This window comes from Episyrphus balteatus, chromosome 1 (assembly GCF_945859705.1).
Source record: "Episyrphus balteatus chromosome 1, idEpiBalt1.1, whole genome shotgun sequence".
Classification (NCBI taxonomy): Eukaryota; Metazoa; Arthropoda; class Insecta; order Diptera; family Syrphidae; genus Episyrphus; species Episyrphus balteatus.
The window spans coordinates 90,416,887-90,441,506 of NC_079134.1; the positions used below are offsets into that span (position 1 = coordinate 90,416,887).

General features: G+C 32.7%; 2 protein-coding genes, 1 long non-coding RNA gene and 1 pseudogene across 3 annotated transcripts; 3 read left to right on the forward strand and 1 right to left on the reverse strand.

Moving 5' to 3' along the window:
- The first annotated feature begins 495 nt into the window (after positions 1–495).
- Positions 496–3,149, forward strand: LOC129907453 (RNA polymerase I-specific transcription initiation factor RRN3-like; annotated as a pseudogene).
- Positions 3,150–17,721: 14,572 nt separating this feature from the next.
- On the forward strand, positions 17,722–18,419 carry LOC129907489 (uncharacterized). Its single transcript, XM_055983752.1, has 2 exons — positions 17,722–18,114; positions 18,178–18,419. The coding sequence occupies exons 1-2, from the start codon at positions 17,901–17,903 to the stop codon at positions 18,417–18,419; spliced, it is 456 nt and encodes a 151-aa protein (XP_055839727.1). The 5' UTR covers positions 17,722–17,900.
- LOC129907539 (uncharacterized) lies at positions 18,178–19,950 on the reverse strand. Its single transcript, XR_008771064.1, has 2 exons — positions 19,383–19,950; positions 18,178–19,305 (listed from the first exon to the last, which is right to left on the reverse strand). It is a non-coding gene; the product is annotated as an uncharacterized LOC129907539 (long non-coding RNA).
- A 2,962-nt stretch (positions 19,951–22,912) lies between these two features.
- Positions 22,913–23,808, forward strand: LOC129907481 (60S ribosomal protein L12). The gene is made up of 5 exons (XM_055983743.1): positions 22,913–23,015; positions 23,069–23,132; positions 23,186–23,259; positions 23,316–23,496; positions 23,554–23,808. The coding sequence occupies exons 2-5, from the start codon at positions 23,096–23,098 to the stop codon at positions 23,757–23,759; spliced, it is 498 nt and encodes a 165-aa protein (XP_055839718.1). The 5' UTR covers positions 22,913–23,015; positions 23,069–23,095; the 3' UTR covers positions 23,760–23,808.
- The last annotated feature ends 812 nt before the right edge of the window (positions 23,809–24,620 follow it).

A 24,620-nucleotide genomic window follows, 5' to 3' on the forward strand; every position in this document is an offset into this window, starting at 1 on the left:
ACTGAATTTTCTGAGGGCAGTACAGTTCCATTGCTAAATTTTCCTCTTTTTGACGTTTGTTCCTAGAAAATGTAAAAGTTGAACGTAAATGGGCACAACAGTAGGTGTGTTTTTTATTACAACCGGTCTTAACTGGACAAAAAAACGCAGTCTGGGCTAAGCAATTTACATGTTAAATACAACAACACCTTAGCCCCTTGGGCTTAGTTGTTTAGCCCGGAGATTTCTCTGGGCTTAACTTTTTGAACAGTTTTAAATCTGTGCTACCAAACTAATTTTTTTATAAATTGCTTAGAATTGGTTTACAAACGTGAAAACTGACGTTTGGAAGGACAAAATGTATTTAACTAGTTTTGTAGCATACATTTTTATATCTGTTTGTCATTGACCTATTATATATGGACTGCCAGGACCAGGTTCAAGCTATGGTGGCGCCCCTTGGTAGGGCAGCGGGAAATAGTAATTTGACATCTAGTTTTGTGACTTTTGCTTGTCAAAAAAAAAACAAGAATTTAATTATTTGCAGAAATTGTCAAAGGAATTTTGTTTCCCAAGAAGAAAAAGGTAACAAAAAATTAAAAATATATTAATATATTCTTTTCACAGTTTTATTCCAAGTTTTATAATTTAAATTTGTATTCTATTCTTTCATTTCAGAAAACAATTTAACAAAAATGGACAATCAAATCAGTTTTACCAGCAGCAACTCAATAGGAACCCTCTAAATCTCTCAAAAGAAAATCGGACTCTCCAGAGGCAGCAGAACTCCAAACCGAATATGCAGAATAAGCCACACCTGAATTACGGGATGAGTTTTACATCAAACGTGAAACGATGAGACATCAATTCATCTGGTATTCCAAGAGCAGGAATAGTCGTTGTAACCATCTTGGATCATCGGCTGCAGCAAGTTACTCTTGATGGCAATGCCAGGAGGACATCATTGGAACATCAAAAATAACCTTGGGCAAAATGAAACCTGCTCATGTTGTGGCTGGATATATACACAATGTGTTGTGTCTAATGGAATACCAACCAGCCCTAACTGAACACCTGATACAGGTGTTGGTTTAAAAACTGCTCATTCTTGATGTGAATGCACCACGAAGTGAAATTGAAGAAGCTGAATTTGAGGAAGAAAACGAAGACGACATGGATGATGATGAGGAAATGTTTAAAATGGAAGATGCAACAACAACCACAACAACGACGCCACAAGAAACTCGTGAAATTCTACCAATGACAACGGCTCATACTTTGGATATGTGTATGGAAAACATGTATGCATTCTTTGATCAATTCAATCCAAAGAAAGAACTAATTGGAGATGAAGGTGATAAAATCCCCAAAACACTTTCTCATGCTCAGGAGTTTTTGAAGTATCTTGAAAAGGCTTTCAATAATGTGATATTGCCCAGTCATAACACGCATCATGTACAAGTTAAGGTAAGTTCCATACTCCGAAATGTTAGAAAGAAATATAACTTTTTTTCTTTTCTTAGAATATCCTTGGTGTGAAATTTCTTGAATTTCTTTGGAATAAAATGGAAGATCCCAACGAATTGGCAATAATACGTCAAGCGAGCGTAGGATATATTTCTAGATTCTTAGCTCGATCAAAAACATTGCCTCTTGAGTGAGTTACAACATTTATACCAATATAGTGCCAATGGCACTCTTAAAACAAAATTGGTGTTCTTTTCAGTTTGTCAAGCAATTTTTTATGTGATAGCTTTTTGCAGCAGAGATTTAACTGCGGATAAAAAGGTACCAATTTTTTTCTGAACTTTTTGTCTTTTGCAGGTTTGCTTTTCCTTCAATCTCTCCAACTCTCCGCATTGGTGTAATTTCAATCCATAAATGCAACAGCATTTGCTGGTGTCACAAAAGCCTATCAATTGGCTTATTGTCATGCGATATTAGAACGAAATGCCCGACGTAAATTGGCAACAGTGTTTGCCAATGAAAAATCCGAAGAAGCTTTGGATACATTGTTCCCCTTTGATCCACATCTATTGAAAATGTAAATATACACATTAAATATTTCATATCTATTTATTCTAACTAAAATAATAATTGTTTGTAGGTCTGGGAAAAGAATTCATCCGAACTATTTGCAATATCAGCCAAATGAGTGTGAAGATGATTCATGTTCTGCTGTGACAAATGTTAGCGCCACTGAGAGACAACGCAAACAAGGTGATTTTGAAATGGCTGATGATATTGATGATTTTGTTTCGTTTCTGCCGTGCTTCAGATGGAAGAGCAGACGACGGAGAGTTGTCTTTAGAAAAATAAAACAAAGTGTTTAGTTTAAAATGTTATTTATTAAAGTAAAAGGCCCGCTGTCGCTATGCTTATGGCTGCAACCTTTACTCTACACTATGTTAGATCAACTCTGCCCTTCCTCGCATTTGGTTCCTCTTTTATACATTTTTAGAATCTATCCTCCCTCTAAATACCATGCCCTACAATCCATATGTCATTTGACATAGTAAGAACTATGTCACTTAACAATGCGTTTTGTTTACCATAACCAGGCCACACATCATGATCTACATTTCATAATATTCATAATATACCAAATTGCACTGGTCATAGCAACATAAACAATGTGTCATATACTTCAATGCATTAATTCTGCTGATCGTATGGTGACCCACTCAAGTACTTCGGTGTGTGTCATAATCGATCGCAGTTCGCAGGTGTCACATTACACAATGCACTTTGAAGAAGCGCATTGTTTTGTTTACGTTGTGTAGGCAAACCAATGTTCTATAATTAGTATTTGTTTTGTTTACATAATTATGACGAGTATGGATTATTATTCATGGTCAAGGTGTTTCTGGTTTCTGGGTGGTTTCATGCGCGTATGGATTATATGGAATGTATACAAAAAGAGGTTTTGTATGGGATTGAGGTTGGTTGGGACTGCGGGTCACAACATCCTCCCCCTCTTGAAAAAAGAAAATTCATGGCCTAACGAAAAAGGTTAGGAATTTTCTTAAAAAGAAACGCGTAGAGTTGAACCAAGTGCGAAGAGGTTAGAGCTGTAAAAAAATTAATTAACATTTGTATTAATGATTATGTATGTTTGTATGTGTGATACTTATTTTTAAATAGTGTGAACAATTTTATGCTTAGGTACTAAAATTACAATTCATAATTTTTTTTTTTTTTTTTTTTTTTATGGTAGGTATAATTAACATGGAGTTTGCATTTTTTTTTTTGTTTATACGACAGATATTTTTCAATGTTATTATTAATATTTTTTTTTATACATTATGGATATCGTTGTATCATCGAATTCGTACATGTAACTACATGTGTACATTTATTTATTATATATTTTTTTTTTATTTACATTTATTAAATGATATACCTAGATATGTATTTTTTTTTTTTTATATACATATATGTCACTGAAATTTAATATATTTTGAATTTATTGATTTTTATGAGTAACTTACAATAGAAATTGGTTTTTCATTGATATCTTAATTTTACAATGTTTTTATTTATTTAAAATTTTTTTTATTGACTCAATGTGATAGGACAAAAATTGGCATTTCATTACTATTTGTATCTACTTGAACAATCTTACCCTTCTCTATGCTCTTATTTTTCGAATGTTTTAGTTTATATATTTGGTAACGCTTGTAACAAAGCGATATTAAAAGAATTATGAAAACTATATATATGACTATATAGTGATGAATATCATGTTTGTCTATTGTTAAAAAGGGAGTTAGTTCTTTTTCTTTTTGAAATTTAATGTTTTTGGATAGAAGTTTTAGTTCATCTCGACTAGAGTATTTGATGAATGTGACTTCTGGGATAGTTTCGTTTTTCAAGTAATTAACCTTTACTTCGGAAATATTCAAGGCAGGAATAAATGAATTATAAACATAAGTCAATTTCTCGTTTTTAGATCGTATAGTCAGATCTTTCGACTTTAGGAAACAATCTCCTGTAAGTTCTAGGATAGATGTTCCTTCTTAAGAGTGAGTTATGATTCTGTCTTGGCATATTTCGTCTATGATATATTTCCCTAAAGAAGAAAATAACCATGTATTTGGCTGTGATACTTGTATAAAAACAGTTGAAATGTTAGATTCTTTTATTTCACAAGAATCCGGAAAAGATTGGACTCTTTGCAAAAGTTGAATTTCACATTGAGGGTTATTGTTATTTGTGTTGAATAATGGATGTGTCATTTCGCATAAAAAATTGTTATCCAAATTTTTACAATGGTTCATTTCTTCACTTTCTATATTATAGAAATGTTCTTTTTTGAAATCAATTATAACAAATTTGGAAGTTGGTTGTACGAATACAAGTTTGTTATTTAAACGAGTTGGTAAAGGGATGATTTTGTATAGTTAGAAATGTTCTCTGAACGGTAGAGGGATTTTAAATTCGTAAATAATTTTTTCTTTTCGAATTGTTGCACTCATGCTGCTTATTTCATAGAGAGGTAAAATATCGTTTGTATTGCCCAAGTACGGTAACTGCAGGTCACCAGGTAGTTCTTGTTTTATTTTTAACAAAACATTTTTAAGTTGTTCAGGTGTAATGATTGTCGGATGGGGTGTGCCGTTTTTTGCGTTTATTAACACGTCTAAGATGTCGGAAATGGTATTTTGATACCTTATAATCAAAAGAGTTAGAAGTGAGGTAAGAGATTCTATTTTTAATAAAGTAGATTGGTCAGACGTTTGATTGTCGAGTCTGTCAACTGCTTCTTTCACGTCTCCTATCTTTGAGTTTATCGCTTTAAATTGAGACTCAATAGTGGTTTCTGATTTATTAAACATATTAGTTGTTGTTTCTATTATTATTGTTTGGTTTTTTACTAGGTCTAAAAGATAATTCTCATTGTACCTCAATTTTTCAATTTGTTTATCGTAAAACTTAGCATCATCTTCATCCAGTGTTCCGAATAAAGTTTTGCTGATAGTTCCGACAACATTTACCAATGCCCTTTTACTTCTAGATTTAGGTTTTGACTGTATAAGGCTAAACTTTAATTTTATGTCTTCCATTAGGTGCGATACTTCTGCTACTGCACTACTACATAGAAGATCGAAATTTGGTTTACCTTCCAATTGCTTACACAGGATATTTATTTCATGAACATAAAATTCCGCGTGTGTTAGAGCTCCATTAAACAATGTTAAGTCGTAGTATGCGACTAGTTTCCATTGTGTCGTATAGAGTTCGACCTTACCTATTTCTTCAAAGTAGATGCCTGGGTGATTTCCTATTTGGCTTATCTTTAGAGCTGCGTTGGTTAAAACTGGTAGAAAAATGAGTATAAGGAGACCCATGACTTATAATACCAAAGAAAATGGATGGTTTCCTATAGTAATGTTTAGGTTTATTTGTATTTCTGAGTTTGTGTGTGTGTGTATGTGAGTGTTTTTGTATTGATCGATTAAAAGATTTTATTTATTTTTTTATATTTATACTTTATTTTCTAATTTTGGTTTCTTTGGTAACACGACTTTTGAATAAGGTGGAAATGCATAATAAGGCTGTTTTCTTTTCCAAGGATTTGGTTCATTTGTATATCTTCGTCGACGCCTCGCAACATATGTTGGACAATGGACATATAGGGAGATCAAAGTTCTCCTTTTCTATCCCGAAGCAAATGTTATCCCCGAACTTGACATCCAAGGCACGCTGATGGGCTACTTTTTCTCCATTGATGTAGGTACCTTTCGAATTTTCCAAATTAGTTATCGTTATTTTGGTATCATCAGGGCTAATTTCAATCATAGCGTGCATGTTCGATACAAGTTCAGTCGGAATACAAAGCATGTTGGAGTTGTCGCTACCGATCTCAATTTTACCTTTCCTAAGAGGAATTTCCACATCATTCACCGTGTTGTACAGTAACCAGTATGAATCGGGTTCGTAGTCGATGGATTCCATCTTTAGAAACAGAAAATTTTTTGAACTTTAATATTGAACTCTAAATATTGAAGTGTGAAATTGGTGTGTGAATTGTTTTAATGTATTTTCTTGTGTGTGTTGAAGTAGAATATGGATTATTCGTTGAAATGTTGTAAATTGTTGTTATGCATGAGCTTAGATTTTTTCCCGATTCTAACTACCGTGTTCTCATCCGAATGGATTCTTATGACTTCATATGGTCCATCCCATAGAGTCGAAAGCTTATTTTGTCTAGTTTGATTTTTAACTAGAACCTTATCACCTACGTTAAATGTTTTAGATTTTGCATTTCTATCGTAAAGGGTTTTTGACTTTTCCTTTCTCTTTACTAGGATAGAGTTTGCAGTTTCATAACCGCATTGCAATCTAGATCTAAGTTCATTAACGTAGTTGTCGTAGTTATAAGATATCTTAGGTTTTTGGGATAAAACACTTGGAATATTAGCAGGAAACCCGTACAGGAGTTCATAAGGCGAGAATCCAGTACTACTATGTGGTGTTGTATTATATACAAACATAGAGTAAGGGATCCAAGTATCCCATGATAAAGGATCTTTGTTAACATAATGCCTTAAATATTCTGCTAATGTTCTGTGACTTCGCTCCAACGCTCCATTTGTTTGAGGATGGTAAGGCGTTGTATTCAATTTTTTTATTTTCATGACACTACACATTTCTTTGAATAGATCACTAAGGAAATTTGTTCCTTGATCTGTTAAGAGAGAATGGGGAATTCCGTGGCGACAGATTATGATTTCTACAAATGTCCTAGCTACAGTCGCGGCTTCGGCATTTTGTATTGGCATCGCTTCTGAGAACTTTGTCAAATCATCCTGGAATGTAAGTAGGTATTTGTTTCCATTGTAGCTCACGGGGAGAGGTCCTACTATGTCTAGGGCGACTCTTTCAAAAGGTCTAACACTAGTAGTAGTGATTCTCATTGGAACTGGTGGATTTTTTCTACTTTTATTCCGTTGACAGGATGTACATTTGTTGACATGATTTTGTACAAATGTTCTCATGTTGGGCCAGAAATATTTTGACTTTAGCCGGTTATACATTCTTCCAACACCTTGATGTCCTCCGAAAGGGGAATCATGGTACTCGGATAGAATTTTAGCTATAGTTTCTGAATCGTCTAGAGTTATTCTTTCATCGATGTGTAAATACACATCTAATGTCATATCCCCGAAAACTTTACTCAATATGTTTTTGAATATATGTTTGACTTGATTATCTGGGATAGGTAATGACACAGAAATAATGTTTCCCATATTGACTTGCTTTTTAATCAATTGAAGACTTTTTTCAGCAGTCTCTTCATCTTTTTCCGTTCGGAATGGTATGGGTAATGTTATAACAATTATAGAATCGTAAATTTGAATTTTGCCTATGGCGGGTTTTGAAAAATTATCTATTTTCTTAATTAAAGTTTGCTCATCTGTTGAGTCAATCAGTGGTAAAATTATAATTTTTATGCTTGAATTTTTGTTTGTATAAATGGATTGAAATTTTTCAATAACGTTGTATTTGGGTCTCGAGTCATTAATAGCGACTGTATTACTTAGATTATTGTCTTCGTTCAGTTTTTGCTTTTGACCTCGAGTTACAACCATTATTGTATTTTCTCCATTTTCTTGTGAACCTATGTTTCTGCTTAAGGCATCTGCGTTTAAATTTATTTTACCCGGTTTATGTTTAATTAGATACTCGTATTCGGATAATAGAATTTTCCATCTTGCTAGTCTGGACATAGGATCCGTTCGTGCAAATAACCATTGTAAAGGTTTGTGGTCGGTACATATTATAAAAAGATTACCGTAAAGGTAGGGGCGAAATTGAGTTATGCCATAAACAATTGCGAGTAATTCTTTTTCAGTTGTATTGTATCTGACTTCTGCCTCATTCAACGTCCTACTTGCAAAACAAATCGGTTTGTCTTGCCCGATCTCACCTTGCGACAAAATAGCTCCTATTCCAACATCGCTAGCATCTGTGGTAACAATGAATTTCTCTTTAAAGTTAGGGTAAATTAAAATTGGAGGATTTATCAATTTATTTTTTAGAATTCTAAAGGCTTCATCGCAGAAGGCATCCCATTTAAAGAAACAGTTTTTCTTTAACAACTTAGTTAGAGGTTTTGCTATAGTGGAAAAGTTTTCGATGAATTTCCTATAGTATCCTACAAAACCAAGAAATGATTTTATGCCTTTAACATTTTTAGGTGTGGGGTATGTTTTGACTGCTTTAATTTTTTCTGGATCAGGTTTTAGTCCCTCTTCAGAAATAAGGTGTCCTAGATACAACAGTTCATGCTTCAGAAAATGGCACTTTTCAGGCTGAAGTTTAAGCTTGTGCATACTTATTTGGTTAAGCACTTTTCTTAGTTTGGAGTTATGATCTTTAAGATCATATCCATAAAGAACTATATCATCCATGTAGACAAAACAGTCGAAACCTTGTAACCCAGTTAAAACGTTATTCATAAGACGTTGAAAGGTAGCAGGAGCATTTTTCAAACCAAATGGCATTCGATTATACTCGTAATGACCAAAGGGAGTGCTAAATGCTGTCTTGCATCGATCTTTCTCGTCCATTAGAATTTGATGAAATCCTTTAGCTAAATCTAAAGTGCTGAAATATTTTGATCTTCCTAATTGATCGAAGATGTCGCTTATATTTGGCAATGGATAAGCATCACCCACGGTTAGGTCATTCAGTTTCCTGAAATCTACAACCACCCTCCAACGTTTGCTTCCATCACTTCCAGCCTTTTTTGGAACGAGTAGCAAGGGTGAATTCCAGGGACTCGAGCTTCGGCGAACAATGTCGTCATCCAACATTTCTTGTACCTGTTTATGAATTTCTTCCTTTTGGCTTTCTGGAAGTCGATAAGGTTTGGTATAGAGAGGAGGTTTGAATTCGTCAGTGACAATCTTGTGTGTCATAGAATCCGTATGGGTGAGGTGATCTCCCTCAAGGTAGAAAAGATCGTTATATTCGATACAAATGTTTAAAATGGATTCTTTTTCCTCTTTATTGCAATGGTCTAATACCAACATGGATTCTAACTTTTCCAATCGTTTTTCGATTTTGTTATTAAAATCTCTTGTATCAGACTCATCGTATTGATCAAGATTTTCATAATTTAGATTAAGGTTGTTGATTTTTATTACTTTTTCTGTTTCCAGAGTATTCATGGTAAGAACCTTGATTTTGTTCTTTGTTGGTCTTACTATTGACTCGCCTACATATACTCCTGGACAGATTTCTTTTTTTTCTATAACGATATCTTTAATTTCGTTATTACATACGTCGAATGGAATTTCAACCATTTGATGACTTCTAGGTTTAAGAGTTATATAGAAATTGGAATAATTTTTTGATGTAGTCTTATGGATTGCTACTTCTTTATGAATAATTGCTTTAGTTTCCTTGCTCTTTTGGCTGTCGTTTTCTAAAGTCTTATTTTTATTCTTTGCTGCTTTAGTTTCTTTGCTCTTTCGGCTGTCGTTTTCTAAAGTCTTATTTCTATTCTTTGCTGCTTTAGTTTCTTTGCTCTTTCGGCTGTCGTTTTCTAAAGTCTTATTTCTATTTTCTTCTTTTATTGGAGATGGTGATGCTTCTCTGCTGCTTAAATCAGCATCCAATTTTTGCTTATTGGAATCTAGGTTGATGGAAGCTTTGGAGTGCGAAACAAAATTGTTCTCCTCTGCCTTTACATCCCCTTTTGAAACCAAATCATAGCCCGTAGACACCACCTCGAGAGGGGTAGCTTTTTGGATACCTTTTTTGGCTACAGAGTCGTCACTTAAACTCATCTCGTTGATTTGTAGAACTCTTTGTTTGTAATTCACCTTACATTTATATTTCTTAAGGAAATCATTTCCTAATATACCATCGTAAGATAGGTTGATTCTTTCCGTTAGGACATGGAAAGGGTGTTTAAGTGAGAGATTTTCTATCTCGTTAATTATTATTTTACCAGTTATCTCTCCAAGGGTGAAGATTGAATCACCTGAAATTGTTGATAGAGGTAGAGAGCAGGTATTGTTCAGGTTCGCGTTTGCCTTTGGTTTGTATTTAAACAAACTGATTTCGGCTCCTGTGTCGACTAGGAATGTGGAATATTTCTTGTCAGAGGGCTGAAACTGAATTCGTATGACAGGTTCGTTGAATTCTGGGCAAAGCGTGACTGTTATGCTTTTTGTTTTTATTGTTGCGGGTCGGCATTCTGATCTATCCGGGATGGATGACCCATCTCTTCCTCCCGAACATATGCGTTTCCCGAATTTTGGGGGTAAAAATCTTCACCAGAACTCCAATTCGTATGTCCTGGCCTAACATTGTATTGCCGGACATTCGTTGGATTTTGATTAGATCTATTGTGGGAGTTATCCCTAAATGGGTTTTGTGGATTTGAGTTGGCTTCTGACCGTTTAAGTCTGCAGTCAACTTCTCGATGGTTGGGTTTTTTACAATAACCACAGGTGAGACGCTGCACCTCTTTCTTTATGTGAATAGGGTTTGGTGAACTGTTTTTCCTATTTGGATTAGTGAAACAATTTTCACTAGAGTGATCAATCTTTTTACAGAATTGGCAAGTGGGGCGTGTCGAAGGTGTATAATTTGAATATTGATGAGTGTGGTTGGAACTGGTAGAAGGTCCTACTCGCTCTAAACGATTAGAGTGCTCTTCTGCATAAGCAATGGATTTTTTCAAATCTGTTTCGCCATGTGCTTGAACCATAAACCTTAAGTTTTGGTTTCTTATGCCATCCTCGAAAGTTTGGATAGCCAGTTTGTCATTTTCTTTAAAAAGAAAATCCCTAACGGCCTCTTCCGTGGAGCTGGAATAAGTTGCAGAGTTTAATGAATTTAAGAGTTGGCTTATGCGGTCGCCAAACTCTTTTATGGATTCTTTCACTCGTTGGCGAGCAGCCAGAAGCTCGTTCTGTGCAGAAGATCTTGACTTAACTACCGTATATTCCTTCTTAAGAATTGACTGTAAATCGTCCCACTTTTCTACAGTTTTATATTGGATAAGTTCAAAAGCGGGACCTTCGAGCCTAGTCTTGACTATACTCAAGAACATTTTATGCTCAGCTTCCGTTTTAACGGATTTGAATAAAATGTCTCCGCATGCTAAAAACTTGGGTAAATCTCCCGGTTTCCCGTTAAATACCGGCACTATCGCGATTATATCGTTTAAACTGATTTTATAATCTGTAGTCATTTTTACTTATATATGCGAATGAAAAGGTAATTCCTTAAATAACGAAACCTTTTGAGATTGATTACGAGTAGTAATTTTGGCAAAAAATTAAACAGAATATTGAAAATAAAAAACAATCGAGTGTAGGCGTTCCTACTCAAAAAGCAAGGGAATGGTAAGAGCAAAAATAATTTTTTAAATTGTCCAAGTGATATATATATATATTGATATTTGTATAAAAATTTAGTGTATGTATTGTATATGTATATAAGAAAAATAAAATTTTTTTTTTTTTTGATTTTTTTTTTTTTGTTTTATATATATATAAGTTTAAATAAAGCTTACTTCTGTTGGTTTTGTTGTTGACATTGTTGTTGACATTGTTGTTGATATTGTTGTTGATATGGTTGTTGATATTGTTGTTGATATTGTTGTTGATAGTGTTGCTCCAATTGGTGTTGTTATTCCTGTTTGATGTTGTATACTGCCCAGTAGGCTTCGCGCCCTAAAGTTGTATATCCCTGGGTCTTTTTTCACTGCCTGCTGTTGGCCAAATGCTTTCGCTCTAAAGCTAGCAAGGTCTTACGATTGCAGGTCTTCTAACACAAACACAAATTCACAAACACAAATTTTTTTTTTTTATTTTTACTTTTTTTTTTTCACTTGCACTTTTTTTTTCAAAAAAAAAAATTTTTTCTTTTTTTAATCTGGTGTATAGCCCCAGATACGCATCAAGAGTCAGATAGCTCTTGTATAATTGGTAGAGAGATTTTGTGTAAATCCCACCGCTGCCACCAATGTTTCGTTTCTGCCGTGCTTCAGATGGAAGAGCAGACGACGGAGAGTTGTCTTTAGAAAAATAAAACAAAGTGTTTAGTTTAAAATGCTATTTATTAAAGTAAAAGGCCCGCTGTCGCTATGCTTATGGCTGCAACCTTTACTCTACACTATGTTAGATCAACTCTGCCCTTCCTCGCATTTGGTTCCTCTTTTATACATTTTTAGAATCTATCCTCCCTCTAAATACCATGCCCTACAATCCATATGTCATTTGACATAGTAAGAACTATGTCACTTAACAATGCGTTTTGTTTACCATAACCAGGCCACACATCATGATCTACATTTCATAATATTCATAATATACCAAATTGCACTGGTCATAGCAACATAAACAATGTGTCATATACTTCAATGCATTAATTCTGCTGATCGTATGGTGACCCACTCAAGTACTTCGGTGTGTGTCATAATCGATCGCAGTTCGCAGGTGTCACATTACACAATGCACTTTGAAGAAGCGCATTGTTTTGTTTACGTTGTGTAGGCAAACCAATGTTCTATAATTAGTATTTGTTTTGTTTACATAATTATGACGAGTATGGATTATTATTCATGGTCAAGGTGTTTCTGGTTTCTGGGTGGTTTCATGCGCTTATGGATTATATGGAATGTATACAAAAAGAGGTTTTGTATGGGATTGAGGTTGGTTGGGACTGCGGGTCACAACAATTTTCTAATTGCTGATAAGCGACGGAAGTTAAGTGAATTGACGAGAAGTCATGAGGCTCAGTTTACTTATGGATTGTCTCCTGGATTTCATACTGAAATAATGAAGTAAATATAAAATTAAAGGAGATAAACATCCATGGTGCTTCATCATTAAAGAGACTCAACTTATTTAAGAATAATTTTTTTTTTTATTTTTACAAACAAAGGAGATGGGGCGTTTTTGGGCCATGAGCGTACATTAATGAGACTAGTCTCGAATTGAAGCTGGAGCTTAGTATATTCAATATATGAAGTTTTTTTTTAAATCGAAAGTCAGGGTCCTGAGATATAAGGCTCCAAAGTTCGTTCTGATAACCATTTTCTGTCCCTTTTATATGCAAATATCATTAGAACTATAAGAGCTATATGTAAGTTTTTGATGTCAAATGAAAGGTTTTTTTTGTGCCTTTTCAACAATATATAACACATATTACACATAAAAAAGAAACGGCGAAAAAATAAAGAAAAAGTAAAATATTTATGAAAAAGAGAGTAATCCTGAACAAGTTTAAGGTTGACCTGAAAAAACGACAAAAACTAAGGATGAGGCTTTGTTCCTGAAAGCCTCTGCAATAATAATCCGCTTTTACCAAAATCGGATTAGATATTTTTTCGAGATATCCCCGTAAAAGGGTTTTTTTTTTGTGAAAAATTCATACCAAAGCAAGGCACGAGTACGATAACTTAGGCGCCGAGAATTGACAACGGCTATTTCTAGAGGTGTTCAAAACAAATATTTTTTCTTACGGGAGGGGGGGGGGGGTTAATGTCCCTCCCTTTAGGCGGGAGGGGCAATTTTCAAAAGAAATACTTGAAATCATAAAAAAATTATTAAAAAACAACGGCAACACTTACAGTTATCAATTATACTTTTTTCAAAAGCTAGAGTTATACACTTGATTTTAATTTTTAAATCAAGATATTTCAATCAATCGTTTTTGAAATAATCGATTTCAAAATCAACATTTGGGAAAAATAAGATTAAAAAAATACATTGGATACTATTTTTGTCAAGTTTTTCAATGAGAAATTGATTGATGAGTAAATTGTCTCAATAATTTCCTAATCAAACACTGAAAACCATATCTTCTTATGCCTTGCTTCTAGTTTTTGAGAAAAATGAAAAATAGAAAAACTAATTTCTTAATCAGATTTTTATTTTCTTGGCTGTTTACCATTATCAAAAATCAGAAAAGATCGATATTCATACATAGAGTCAGTAAAGAGCTTTGTTCTTCTTAAAAAAAAAAACTAGATTCCCATTGTACGCTCACCACAGGCGAGCCCTGATGGTGCAGAGAATAGTCCCCAAAAACTTAATCCACTGAAGGATTTGAAAAAAGTTTTCTTATTTTACAATTTTCTCAAAAACTAGAAAGCATAAGAAGATATGGTTTTCAGTATTTGATTAGGAAATTATTGAGACAATTTACTCATCAATCAATTTCTCATTGAAAAACTTGACAAAAATAGTATCCAATGTATTTTTGTAATCTTATTTTTCCCAAATGTTGTTTTTTTTTAAGAAGAACAAAGCTCTTTACTGACTCTATGTATGAATATCGATCTTTTCTGATTTTTGATAATGGTAAACAGCCAAGAAAATAAAAATCTGATTAAGAAATTAGTTTTTCTATTTTTCATTTTTCTCAAAAACTAGAAGCAAGGCATAAGAAGATATGGTTTTCAGTGTTTGATTAGGAAATTATTGAGACAATTTACTCATCAATCAATTTCTCATTGAAAAACTTGACAAAAATAGTATCCAATGTATTTTTTTAATCTTATTTTTCCCAAATGTTGATTTTGAAATCGATTATTTCAAAAACGATTGATTGAAATATCTTGATTTAAAAATTAAAATCAAGTGTATAACTCTAGCTTTTGAAAAAAGTATAATTGATAACTGTAAGTGTTGCCGTTGTTTTTTAATAATTTTTTTATGATTTCAAGTATTTCTTTTGAAAATTGCCCCTCCCGCCTAAAGGGAGGGACATTAACCCCCCCCCCTCCCGTAAGAAAAAATATTTGTTTTGAACACCTCTAGAAATAGCCGTTGTCAATTCTCGGCGCCTAAGTTATCGTACTCGTGCCTTGCTTTGGTATGAATTTTTCACAAAAAAAAAACCCTTTTACGGGGATATCTCGAAAAAATATCTAATCCGATTTTGGTAAAAGCGGATTATTATTGCAGAGGCTTTCAGGAACAAAGCCTCATCCTTAGTTTTTGTCGTTTTTTCAGGTCAACCTTAAACTTGTTCAGGATTACTCTCTTTTTCATAAATATTTTACTTTTTCTTTATTTTTTCGCCGTTTCTTTTTTATGTGTAATATGTGTTATATATTGTTGAAAAGGCACAAAAAAAACCTTTCATTTGACATCAAAAACTTACATATAGCTCTTATAGTTCTAATGATATTTGCATATAAAAGGGACAGAAAATGGTTATCAGAACGAACTTTGGAGCCTTATATCTCAGGACCCTGACTTTCGATTTAAAAAAAAACTTCATATATTGAATATACTAAGCTCCAGCTTCAATTCGAGACTAGTCTCATTAATGTACGCTCATGGCCCAAGTCCCATATAATTTTGCCCCATCTCCTTTATACATTTATATAACTTTAATATTTTTTTGTGAAATATTTGAATGTAACTTGTAATTAATCCCAATGAACTGTATATTATTTATGCTTGAATAAGACCCTAGAAATAAAACACATACATAGAAACTACTATGTATCTTCTTTAATCAGTTCTTTTAAATTTTAAATTTGGATTCGTTATTTTAAGTAAGTTGCCATAGTGTAAATTTATATACTTAAAATGATTTGTGGATTACTGCTCTTGGGGCAGATGTGTAACTTGTTAGCTAAAATGATACTCAACGATAGTCCCCTCTTCGCTCTTCCCATAGTATCCAATCAATATAAAAGGAATTTCATTGAAAATCATTGGCTGTAAAAAGTGTTTAGAAATTTTAGTTGCTTCTTCAAAAATACCATCAAAATTAATTTCGTTGAAAACAAAAGGTTATTTAACATATTCACATAAAGACACTTTAAAAATATGTAAAATTGTAAAACAAAATATTTTTTTATTAGAGAAACAAAAACGTTTAACAAACGCAAATGTATATAGTTTAATAGTTTTAAGTAGTTTAAGGAATTTAGATTTAATCTATATTTACAACGAACTCGATAGCCACGTGCTTGACGGTGATGTGCTCAATAACCACAAATATGAACTCATAAAGCTCGTGATTGAACAATGTTCAAAGGTAATTTTGCATTTTACTGCCAAAAAAAATAACATTAATGAAAATGTAAGACCAGTTAGGAATAAACTAACTAATATTATACAGTTTATGGGGCAGTGATATTTTCTTTTTATATTATTTTTTTTACTGTCGTATTCTTTTTGTTATTTTTATTACTATTATTTTTGTTATTGTTATTTTTGTTACTATTATTTTTTGTTCTGTTCGTGTTAATTTAATTATTTATTTTAATTCATAATTATTTGTTTTGCAAAAATGCAGTACCTATTAGTAAAAAAAAGAAATAAAAATTGATACAAATTAAAAATTTGAATTTCTTTGGATTGTTTTTATTTGCAGTATATCTAATTGAAAGAAGGTACATATTAATCATTAAAAGTTATGAATGAATTTATAAATTGTCTTTTAAAACATTAACTTGACAAAAATGCTCTAAGGATACAATGCTTATATTTAGTTGCTTAGAGAAGTAAAGAATGAATAAATAAATTTTTAAAAAATATATCAACATACTTTCTTCGAAGGAAATACTTCATCAACGCCATCACAATTTTCATGCAAAATTCCAGTAGTCATGTTCGCTCATATAAATGCCCAGATGTCACTGAGAAAATGTTTCAAATTTCAGGAGAAGCAGAACTGAAGGAACTCGTTAGGGTTGCGCCCAAAGCATCTATGTTCGCAAGAAACTGTGATTATGATGCGTGTTTTGTTGTTGAGGTGGATAATGTTTTTGTTTTTACCTTCAGCGCTAGAATTAAAAACGATATCATTCTTCTAAATAATTCAAGATACATATATCTTTAAAACATAATTGTGATATTTTTGTTTTGCCAACTCGTAGTCGCAACTCCCAAATGACAATTGAATCCACCATTGTAGGCTTTTAATTGGTGCCAAAGTAAGCCCGAAGTTCTTTTGGTGGTTCCCCCGTCATTGAGTCCAAGTAATGACGACTTTCTAAAAATAGGCACATCAATTCGGATTCACTATGTACTTGACCTCCGATTTCAGCAAATTCAAATTCCGTATTTGAAACTTTTTCCAAATTCGACATTTAAGCCTTAAGCCTTAACTGCATTGGCTCAAAAAGTGAAAAAGTACAAAAGTGAAAATTTTCAAACGCATTTTTGTATAGTTTTTTGGGATGAACAATTAAAACAAATGATGCAGAAAGCTTATTTTTTGGTCTAAAAAACAATTTGCATACTCTTTATCCCAAAACAATTGCGATAGCCAGAAAAAAAAATCTTTTCACTTTTGTACTTTCTCAAAAAGTGGTGTATGTAGTTATGCCTTTAACTACATTGGCTCAAAAAGTGAAAAAGTACAAAAGTTAAAATTTTCAAACGCATTTTAGAATAGTTTTTCGGGCTGGAAAATTAAAACAAATGATGCAGAAAGCTTATTTTTTGGTCTAAAAAACAGTTTGTATACTCTTTTTCACAAAAAAATTGCGCTAGCCAAAAAAAAAATATTTTCACTTTTGTACTTTTTCAAAAAGTGGTGTATGTAGTTAAACCTTTAGACTTGTAGATGAATTCTAAAATTAGAAAAAATTATAATTTTTTTTAGAACTCAAAATATAAGGAAAAGTAATAGGTATCTTTTTCTATGAATTTGTCTTTTAAGATGACGAGATCTGGTGATAGAGTATTATTCGGAATTTCGCTCAAATGTCACTGTCAAACGCAAAAAAAAAAAAAAAAAAAAAAAAAAGTGACGTTTCTAAAATCGGTGAAAAGGTAAACAAACCAAATTTTCAAAGACGCGCGCAAATTAGAGAATTCTTTTCCTTGTGAAAATTGTTCTCGTGCTGTTAAAAAGTTTTTTTTTAAAACTAAATTCTTAACTTTCTATTTCGCGAAGAGTGTTAAAATTATTGAAGAATAAAAATGCCTCACTATTGCTGCATTAATGAATGCAATAGCATAAGTTCCAATGTGCCAGGAGATGGTGTTGCATTCTTTATGTTTCCAAGCGTTCGGACACGAGGAACCAAACTGGCGGAATTGGCCAACGAAAGAAGAAATCGTTGGTTTAAAGCTATTAATAATAAAACATTGAACACAAAAAGTGCTCGTATATGTTCAAAGCATTTTATTTCTGGTAAGTAAACTTATTTGTTCAGTGGAATACTTGTAAGATTCAATTTTGTTTTTTTATTAATAGGTAAGTGTGCCCGACTTAAGGATAACCAAAACCCTGACTGGGTTCCTAGCTTGAATCTAGGATACAAAACAGTTCCACTTGTTCCCGAAAATATTTTGAGGACCCAACCAAAAGGAAGTAAAAATGTGGATGTGGTTCTGCTGCTGCTCTTCAAGTGTTTTGCCCGCCAGTACCAATTTGTGGCCACAAATTGCTATAGGAAGGAATGGAATCACTTCCTCCTACGGTATAATCTGATGTAGGTTTTTGGATATGCTCTGAACTTTGTCAGGTTATATCCTAGGGCCACATATTGCAAGAAGAAACTTTATCCGCGGTACTAAGCACTTGAAACACATCAGCAGGTCTCATGCAACTAAAATTAATTAAAGTATCCATTCGAATTTGACTAACTATGCAATTTTATCACTTTTTTTTGTTTTATTTGATTGCACTCAGCTTTTCTTACACATTTAACAAAATCTGTTTATAAAAAAAACTAAGAATTTTTAGGAACTTCAGCTTACAATTGCGTGTATCGCTTTCTGCGGCTCGGTAATATTTATTTATATTACTAATTACTTTAATTATAATAAAATTATCACTTAAAATAAATTGTTGACCAAAATCCCGCCTTTGCACTGAAAAGAGCATTTATTTATGATTTCAAATTGTTTGTTTACCTTTTCGCCGAGTTTAAAACGTCAAAATGGTAACTGTAAAAAGAAAGAGAAGACAGGGACAAATGTTCGAACTTCCCTATCCTCGTGTGTTTGCTCCTTGTCACTCAATCGTTAAACGTGGCAAGAACTTTGGCCCGTTTTTGCATTCTGATTGAATATAACCCTTTATAAAAAATACAGACAGATATTTGATCCTTTGTGCGATGAGAAGTAGGAGATAAAACAGAGATATACCCCTAATTTGGTAATACTTTTGTTTGTTTTGAACTTTTCCATCAAAACTCAATAACAGTGTAGGAAAAATAATAAGTTTTTGATGTCAAGTCATTGTTTAAGATGTTAGCAGAATCAGCAAAAAAAATAATTCAAAACGTGTGGTTATTTTTCTTGTTTCTCTATGGCAAAGCATTTCACATCGAAAAACCGAGTTATTTTTGTGTACCTATTGTGATGAAAAGAAGTGTATCTATAAGTGATCTTTAAAAGTGCTTTTTCCATTTTACAAAATAAATTAATAATAATTTAAAAACTTCAAGCACTCACCTTTAAAGTCCATGGATAACTTCAACATCATAATTATTGGTCTTTTCATTAAACAATATCTTTCACTGCAAATGGCAGCTCCAAGAAGCAATCACTTTTTTCGCACTGCAGGAGTATCGCATGGTAGGTCAGAGAGAATTCATCATCATCGCAGGGATTTATTTTAGGAGTAATCTCAGTAATGTATTGGCCAAGCCAATGGCAAAAGTTTTGACTAGCAATTTTATTCCTTGGGTTTCCATGACGGTGAAGCCAAACTGTCCAATGACATGTTAATGGACATGGCTCCGATTCTATCAAATTTGCATTAGGGGTATTCACGATCCGATGCAACTGGTCTTGTATCATTGCAAAAGTGCAAAAGTGTAAAATCTTGCAACACTACAACAACAAAATATATGGATTGAAATTTTACAATGGTCTTGCACTTTTGCTATACCCTAACCCTATTGCAAAATAAAAATACAATGGTGTAAAATTTTTTTGACAGATGGCAGCTCACCGTCGTGTGTCACCCTAGTGATTTTTCAATCGATTGAAAAATCACATGCGGTGGCTACACACTGTTGTGCCCAATCACGTTCCACTTTTACATTTTCTACACGGAGAAAAAATAAGGTATGAACTACCTTATTTCTGGTATATTTAACTTTAATGTAAAGTTTAAATAGGGATGACTCCCCAATAAAATGGAATTCACCATACTTTTCTAGTAAATTTATAGCTTAGGATTAACTTTACAGTAAAGCCTTTTTTTGTATGACTTTCTAATAGAAATTACTAGAAAGTTAGGTACATATTTTACCTTACTATAAGGCTGAAAATACTGATTTTTAAAATAAATTGAACTTCTCTATGGAAGGTATATAATTTAGTTCCAGATTGGATCAAATAAAGTCAATTTCATTTTTATTGATGACATTTTTCTAAATAAAATTGTATGCATTTATCTTACAAAAATTAAATTAAAATAAAAAAGTTGAATTTTGTAATTATTGAAAAGCATAACTAGGTAACACGTACTTAATCCTCAAAGCTATTTAGAAGTAAGTAACGTACACGGAGAAAAATGAATCTTGTATTTTATACTCCATATGACTAGTAAGGTAATTAAAGTAAAAAGCCCTAGATTTTAAGTAAAATTTACCTTACGTATTGAACATTTCTTGGATCCGTAAAGTAATTTTTACAAGAAAGTTATGGTGAACAAATTATAGTAGTATATACATTACGAGGAGCAATATTTTCTTTACGTAGAGTCAAATATACCTTCAACCAAAAAAGTGTATGAATCTTTTCACTTTATGATTCTAGTAAAACATATTTTACAAATTTAACTATTCTATGAATAAATTTTACCTTACACTAAAGTAATAATAATACTGAATTCTAGGAAATTTCCCCAATAGAGATCAGTACCCTCGATGCATAGAAAAAACTCTTAAAGCTGTCATTGAAAAGTGCGCCATTTTTTCTCCATTTGTGTTTGATTTTTATTTTTTGTCAAAACTTTAAGGTGACGAGTGCGGGATAATTACATTAATTCATAAAGAATTCGCAAACAATTAGATCAAATAAAGTCAATTTAATTTTTATTGATGATATTTGCCTAGATAAAATTGTATGCATTTATCTTACAAAAATTAATTAAAATAAAAAAAGGTGATTTTTGTAATTATTGAAAAACATAACAGGGTCATACGTTACTTACTTCTAAATAGCTTTGAGGATTAAGTACGTGTTACCTAGTTATGCTTTTCAATAATTACAAAAATCAACTTTTTTATTTTAGTTTTTGTAAGATGTCATCAATAAAAATGAAATTGACTTTACTTGATCCAATCTGTACCTTCCATAGACAAGTTCAATTTACATTAAAAATCAGTATTTTCAGCCTTATAGTAAGGTTAAATATGTACCTAACTTTCTAGTAATTTCTATTAGAAATTCATACAAAAAAAGGCTTTGCTGTAAAGTTAATCATAAGCTATAAATTTACTAGAAAAGTAAGGTAAATTCTATTTTATTGGGGAGTCATTCCTATTTAAACTTTACATTAAAGTTAAATATACCAGAAATAAGGTGGTTCATACCTTATTTTTTCTCCGTGTATGACCCTGTTATGTTTTCAATAATTACATAAATTACCTAGTTTATTATAATTTTGTAAGGTGCAAACAAACAATTTTATTTAGCCCTGATTTTTCAATCGTCAGTTAGACTATCAGATGAATAAAAACTGCCAAATGTCAATATAAAAAAAACTTTTATTCCTAGGAATAAGCTCTATCTGAGGTTTATCTGACTATTGAAAAATTGGCCCTTAGGAAAATATCATCAATAAAAATGGAATTGACTTTATTTGATCAAATTTTTATCTAATTCTTCATGAATTAATTAGATTGAATGATGTTAATCCATATGGATACCTATATATTATTCTAACACAAGAAAAAAATATGCTATCCGTAATTACGGAGCCAATAACAACGCATAAAAGAACACAAAAAGTAATGAAAACATTTCACTTCCAAAAGAAAAACACAGATTTTATTTCTTTATTTATTATTCCACACCCGGACACCTAAAAGCTTTGACAAAAAAAATTTCCAAAACACATGGAAGACAAAATGGCAGACTTTTCAATGACAGCAATTAAGAGTTATTACTATGTATAGGGGAAAATTCCTAGAATTAGGTAATATTATTACCTTAGTGTAAGGTAAAACTTATTCACAGAATAGTTAAATTTGTAAAATATGTTTTACTAGAATCTTAAAGTGAAAAGAGTCATACACTTTTTTGGATGAAGGTTTATTTTACTCTACGTAAAGAAAATATTGCTCCTCGTAAGGTATATACTACTTTATTTTGTTCACCATAATTTTCTTGTAAAAATTACTTTACGGAACCAAGAAATGTTCAATACGTAAGGTAAATTTTACTTAAAATCTAGGGCTTTTTACTTTAATTTCCTTACTAGTCATATGGAGTATAAAATACTAGATTCATTTTTCTCCGTGTAGGAACAAACGTCAAAAAGAGGAAAAATTTAGCAATGGAACTGTACTACCCTCAGAAAATTCAGTTCCCTTCGTGAGCATCTTCCCCCTTCACTCCTCATCCCTCTTGCCTACAAACTCACTACTTAGGCGATTGAAAAATCACCGTGTAGCCAGGCACATTGAACCACATTTTCAAAAATTTTGTGTGAAAACGAGAATCAACTAGCAGTCCATATATAATAGGTCAATGCTGTTTGTAAAACATGCAATATGAAAAATACAAGAAAAAGACGAAAGCGAAAAATATGACAACTCTAAATTTTTGTTGTTTTCGGAACATTCAATTTACAGTGCTGCCAAGATTTCAGGTTAAGCCCCGAGGCGTTTTTTTTGTCCAGTTAAGACTGGTGGTAATAAAAAACACACCTAGTGTGTAGCCACCGCATCTGATTTTTCAATCGATTGAAAAATCACTGTGTAGCCAGGCACTTTAGCCGCACGGCAAAAATAGACTGGTGAAAAGTCCGCATTACCTATGGTACTTCCCTTCGAATAGGAAATGGAATTTGACAGGGCTCAAAACATTTGTCGTCCGCTTCTTTCCTTTTAATTAATCTTTTCAAGTTCGGTGGGTTTTTTTTTTATATCTGCGAAAATCTTGTAATCCTATTTAATTTTTAGGAAAAGAGGAATTCAAAACTCACAACTATGCCACCAAAGTTCGATCCAACAGAAATAAAATTAGGTAAGTCTTAAAAAAAACTGATTTTGCTTGAAAATAATTACCCTCAATTTCAGTTTATTTGCGGTGTGTTGGTGGTGAAGTAGGAGCTACATCGTCTCTTGCACCTAAAATTGGTCCGCTCGGTTTGGTAAAAATGATCATGATTTATTTTTAATTATTATAAAAATCAAGTAAATATTATAGTCCCCGAAAAAAATTGGTGATGATATTGCCAAGGCAACATCAGATTGGAAGGGTTTGAAAATCACAGTATGCCTAACAATCCAAAACAGACAAGCCGCTATTTCTGTTGTTCCGTCTGCAGCTTCCCTCATCATTAAGGCTCTTAAAGAACCACCAAGGGATAGGAAGAAGCAAAAGAACAGTGAGTGATTTTAGTGTTTTTATTAACAAATTTGTGCATTGAAACGAAAAAATTTAGTCAAACACAGTGGAAACATAACTTTTGATGATATCTTATCAATTGCCAACCAAATGCGTCCTCGTTCCATGGCCCGAGACTTGTCTGGAGTGTGCAAGGAAATTCTTGGCACCGCTCAAAGTGTTGGTTGCACTGTTGATGGAAGACCCCCGCATGACATCATTGAAGATATAAATGCCGGCGCAATTGAAGTTCCACTAGAATAGAGTAAAGAATTACTTTGAATTAAAGTGTTTTTTATAAATGTGAATTAAATTTTGAGTTTATTTACAAGGTACAAACGAATTCACTAATCTTACTGAAAGTACAGTGTTTCCCAAATTATTTTTGATTGGAAAAAAATCATGGTAATGATGAATATTTTTGCTACCATTAAATATAGTGGTGGTAATGGCCATATTTTTGAGAATAGTTGCCAAATACTGACGAATTTGTATTTTTGTTTTCGTCTTCAGCTCTATCGTTTTACCTTCTCATGGATTTACGATAGCTCTTTCTTGCTTGATTGAGTTCCGACGGACAAAATATACCTATTTTTTTATCAATATTACACGAAGCCTCAAGAGGCTTGACTCTTTTTTTCTAATTTTCTTTTAATAATCATTCTGTGAGGCGCGTACCATAAAGCCAGAACTATAATTGGCGGATGGAGTCGGATGCTAATGTCAATTGTTGTTGTATTTCCATAAGTTTCCATCCGACGAGTGCGGTTGCGAGCGCACTCGTCGGATGGAAACTTATGGAAATACAACAACAATTGACATTAGCATCCGACTCCATCCGCCAATTATAGTTCTGGCTTTAGAATTTTGGCCCACGACTCTCCGGTCGGATAATTTTTTGTTTTATCTTCTTTCTCTTTTGCACTCATTAGTTTTGAAAAGAGGCGCGCCTCTTGAGGCTTCATGGAATAGCTGACTTACATGATGCCTCTTGAGTCCAGGTCTCAAATTTGACATTTCTCTTTTGATTTAAAATGTGTTGTTGTATTGCACCAAGAAGCAAAAAGAAATGAAAGGGAATTTTGAAAAAAGAAAAAGTGGAAAAAGAAACGTCAAAAAAGAGTC